Below are 4,717 nucleotides of genomic sequence, written 5' to 3' on the forward strand. Positions count from 1 at the left end.
TAGGACCACGTGTTGGGTCCTCGGAGACTCGTGACTTGTGCGACTTGTCGTGGGGTTTAACAAAAAAAAAAGGAAAAACAAAGAGAAGGGATGTAGGTCATCAAGGGGGGGGGGGGGGGGGGGGCGCAAGAGAAGGGATGCTGCTTTTATGCCATTTTGTGTTTTTTTTTTCTTCTTTTCATTTCGTTTTTCAACTTTTTATTTGCTTTTTTTGGTTTTCCCTGCATTGAAGTTTTGTGCCGGAGGGGTGCACGGGTGAAGGCACCAGGCCCCCCCTCCACTGCGCCTGGAGTTATGTTTTTGTTTTCGCTCCCGCTCCCGGACCACGAGAGCCCCATCTCGATACGTTTTTGATGTTGATACATGTTTTACGTTTATGTTTTATTCGCAGAACACCTAGCTATAGCTGCGCTTAGTGCTTGCTGCCCCTTGCTAGTTTAGTAACTAGTTTTGCAATATTTGCGGGGGTGAATTTCTCTCCCACTCTTTCTCTCCTCTTCTCTGTCGATGCAGAATGTTGCTGCCGTGTTGCTGCCAAGGTATATGTTTATATAGATCTGAGTAATAATACACTAATGTATAAGGATATAAATGCTGAACAATTTAAATATATGTAATAGTATATATATATATATATGTATACATGTAACATGCCGAATGAACATGAACTAATCGCCAAGCGAACGACCAAAGGTTCTAGAATGCAAAATGGCGAGCGAGCAACGAGTGAGCAATAAGTAGATGCAGCAGCAGTAGTAGTAGTAGCAGCAGCAACCGTACCGAAGGAATTACATCGCTAACAGATCGCCGACTACTTTTTGTTATATTTAGTAGAAAAAAAAAGCAAAGCGTAGAGAGCAAAGGAAGAAAGAGAGAGAGAGAGAGAGCGAGAGCGAGAGAGAGAGAGAGAGAGAGACAGAGAGAGAGAGAGAGGGAGTGATAAGATTTAGGGCAAAAGGCTCACGCGCTCTTTGTTTTTACTCAACCTATCATTTATCGGCTAGTAGCTTTCTTCCAATAAACAACGTTCAAATAAACCAAGCAAACTGAGCGACTACTACCACACCAAAAAACCCCATCAGCGGTCGGTGGGTGTCTGCCATCGTCAGCAGGAACCGAACAGATTATACAGAGAGGGGGGAGGGGGGGGGGTCACTTTCACCACCGCACGCAACAACCGTGGGAGCTAATCTCTCGCACGTCGCACTGGATGCATCCATGGACCCATTTCTCCAGCGGATCTCACTCAGTTTGCCTGTGTGTGCGTGTGTGTGTGTGTGTGTATGCGTACCGTGTAGCCACACACGCAGCAATCGAACAGAAGGTCGCACACCAGGAAAACGGCGTTGTGCGATGCGACCAGAAATCGTGGGACAGCGTGACAGATACTCTCCGGCTCGGCATGTATCGTCCCTTTTTGGGTTTTTGTTTGTTTTCAACATCATCTGTGCTGACATGCTTCATATTTACGGAAACACATCGGTGTCGGCGGTCCGAGAACGTACGTAATATTCGTTTGAGATAAAGCTACAGATTTAGACATTGCCTGAGGTGGGCTGTTCGAACGAACAGGACGTTACAAGGAAGCACGGGACCTCCGTTCAATACCGGCAGGTCGGCTTTTGCTCCGACCGAACAACTACTGTCTCACAGCAGCGATCTACAATCTGGATCCCAGCAGGCGGAATAGAGCCGTCAACCCTTTTGGTCATTATATAGCGAAGATGCTATTATATAGCGACGCGTGAGTGCCTGGACTAGAAGGACTCAATCGTAAGAAACCCCCTCTCCCCCCCCTATACTCCCTAGAGAGACAGAAAGAGAGAGAGAGAGATAGTGTGGTTATTTTTCATCGCTTGGCTTGCCGGTTTTATGGATGCCGTTTGCCGCGCCACGTGCTTAGACGCTGAAATCCAATCGAGTGGTTTCAGTCATTCGTTCACCGCGAACGAGTTCTGTTCATCTTCAATTTCCTTTTCAATTTTTTTTTTTTGGTTAAAGCGCCATTTCGGTGCAGGATCCCGCACAGATCCTTTTCGCTCACGTTACGACCCCCGAACTACCCGAAAAAAAAACCCAAAACACCGGTTCCACCTGGGGTCTGGAGCTGCTGAACCTTTCGGAGTTTGTCCATCGATCCGCGCGGTGGTGGTGGTGGACGGTGTACTGTAATACTGGCAAATAGCAACACCGGCAACCCGGTAGCAACGGCAACAAGGGATCTTTGAGCCCATTGAGAAGCAGGTAAGCGGGTAAGAGCCTTCCTTTGCCGAGAGTGGGGAGTGCCATCGGCACCGGCAAACGCAACGGAGGGGAGCAGCACCGTGGAAGAACGCCACGCGCAAAACATTGGATTGGACATCGTTGTGTGGCAAACAGCCTGTGCCTGAGCTGCTGCTGCGTTCGCTATTCTCGCACACTGCCGCGTTTTATAATTAGCGTCCACAAAAGCACTCCACAATCGAATACCGATGCCCGTTGGTGCCGCACCGCGGAAAGAACCGTGGAAAGACGGGAAGGGGAGGGGGAATGGCAAAAATGTCACACAAAATGGTTGTCGAAAGAAAGTCCAGGTCCAATCCACCAGGGACTAGGGCAGGGAGTTGTCCAGTAAGGTTTATATTACCGGCACCATTCTGAGGCGTCATCGTTCGGTCGTTGGTTTGGTATTGGTGATGATTATACGTATTGCGTTCTTCGCATTTGTGGCTCCAGACCCCGACCCTCCCCCCGGCTTCATAGTGTCGCGAGGCGTTACCGTGTCGCGTCGCGCGTTGTAACGGTAGGTGAGCGACTTGCTCACGGAAATCGCTCGGAACTCACAACACTCGGTGACACTCGCGTTTTACAAATTGCGCGCTCGTCCTGTACTCGACTCGACTCGACTCGACTCGACTCGACTCGTGCGAACATCTGCCTGGATTTGTGCACCGTCTCAGGGTCACCGGCAAATGGTGTGAACCGGAACCCCGCCAATGCTGCTGCGATGCTAGAAACAGAGTTCAATCAAGCACGGTCTGATTAGCTTCCTGGATTCTGTGATGTTCAGCACTACAATCCACAAACACCAACACACATTAACGAGCTCACGAGTCTCTCTCTCTCGCTCGCTTTATCTGTCTCTCTCTCTCTCTCTCTCTCTCTCTCTCTCTCTCTCTCTTTCTCTTTCTCTCTCTATCCCGCTGTAGCAGGCAGTTGTTTTGAAACATGCGACAATGTTAACCGCCATAAGCGCTTCGCCTAGAACGTGCTGCTAGGGCTGTTTGCCTAGAAAACGGAAGGGGAACGGGGTTGGGGGCAAGGGTTATAGCAGCGCCTGTTGTCTGAGTGTCAGCTAGAAGGGTGAGAGATACGCAATTCAAACAGACGCGCTCCATCGCCGCACAGAAAGGTCGCACGACGCTACGATCACGACGAAGGCAATGCACAGTTTGGACCGAGGTGCTGGTGGTGAGATGGTGGCACCACTAACACAAACCACAAGCTAGTCCGCACCTCGATTCGAATAGCGGTATATAGAACGCTCCAGAGACTGCTGTCACTGTCGCTGATGTCGATGTCGATGTCTCATGTTTCTCATCACGCGCTCACATACTTGATACTGCGAGAGGCACTTGAACACCCTTTCTTGACACCCTTAAAGACTCCAGGGCGCCCTGGAGAGGCCCGAGGTGCACGCACCACATGTATTGGTCAATTATGTTATTGTTGTTGTTGTTGATCCCTAAACGATAGATCGCGATAGATCTATCGCAGTTTAACTATGTAGCAGTCGCCTGATGCCGTGCCGTGGAAGTGGAAAATGAGGAAAAGAGGTAGAAGATACACTCGAGCACGAGCTGGCGACCAGTAATAGCTGTTACACCTCATCATCACAGGCCACTCACAGCACCTCCGTTTTCTTCGTCATCGTTTGCAGTTTGGTTAAACGATGCCGACGATGATCGCGCCGAATGATGGATTGGCCAGCTCGCAGCCAGTTGCTGCAGGTCAGCCGCAGCCCCAGCCCCAGCCCCAGCCCCAACACGGCACCGATTACCGACCGACGACGGCATCGCTCGTGCTGGAGGATGGCACGATCATGCACGGCCACCGGTTCGGGGCGCACAAGAGCGTCGACGGTGAGGTCGTGTTCCAGACCGGTATGGTCGGCTACCCGGAATCGATGACCGATCCGTCCTACCACGGGCAGGTGCTGGTGCTGACGTACCCACTCGTTGGTAACTACGGCATCCCGGACGGTGATCTCGATGAGTGCGGCCTGATGCGCCACTTTGAGTCGAACAATCGGATCTGGACGGCGGGGTTGGTGGTGGGTGAGCAGTGCGACGAACCGTCGCACTGGCGCAGCCACCTTACCCTCTCCCAGTGGATGGAACGGCACGGTGTACCCGGCATCAGCGGTATCGATACGCGGGCGCTCACCAAAAAGATCCGCGAGAATGGCACCATCCTGGGTAAGGATCCACCTACCTACTGGTGGTAGTAGTAGTAGTAGTAACGCTTCCCCCCTTTGCTTTCCAGGCAAGATCGTACAGGAACGGGTCGAATCGAGTGCCGGCTACAGCTTCAGCAATCCGAATCTGCGCAACCTGGTGGCGGAGGTGTCGCTGGCGGAACCGGCCACCTACAACCCAACCGGTAGCCCCCGGATCTGTGCGATCGATTTCGGGCTCAAGCTAAACCAGGTGCGCTGCTTCGTGAACCGTGGTGCCCG

At 51.7% G+C, this 4,717-nt stretch overlaps 1 protein-coding gene across 3 annotated transcripts in view; it reads left to right on the forward strand.

The window, feature by feature from the left end:
- The first annotated feature begins 1,938 nt into the window (after positions 1-1,938).
- The window catches only part of LOC125949185 (CAD protein), an 18,680-nt gene continuing 15,901 nt past the window's right edge, over positions 1,939-4,717 (forward strand). Inside the window, exons 1-3 of one of the 3 annotated variants that reach the window (XM_049675955.1) lie at positions 1,939-2,244; positions 3,920-4,457; positions 4,525-4,717. The exon at positions 4,525-4,717 is cut by the window's right edge and continues 3,385 nt beyond it. In XM_049675955.1, coding sequence (XP_049531912.1) covers positions 3,932-4,457; positions 4,525-4,717 — 719 coding nt within the window. In that variant the 5' untranslated portion in view covers positions 1,939-2,244; positions 3,920-3,931. Of the gene's footprint in view, positions 2,245-3,705; positions 3,816-3,851; positions 4,458-4,524 lie in introns of those variants that run through there. The other 2 variants (XM_049675972.1, XM_049675963.1) reach the window with 2 other exon arrangements.

This window comes from Anopheles darlingi, chromosome X, assembly GCF_943734745.1.
Source record: "Anopheles darlingi chromosome X, idAnoDarlMG_H_01, whole genome shotgun sequence".
NCBI classification, from domain to species: Eukaryota; Metazoa; Arthropoda; class Insecta; order Diptera; family Culicidae; genus Anopheles; species Anopheles darlingi.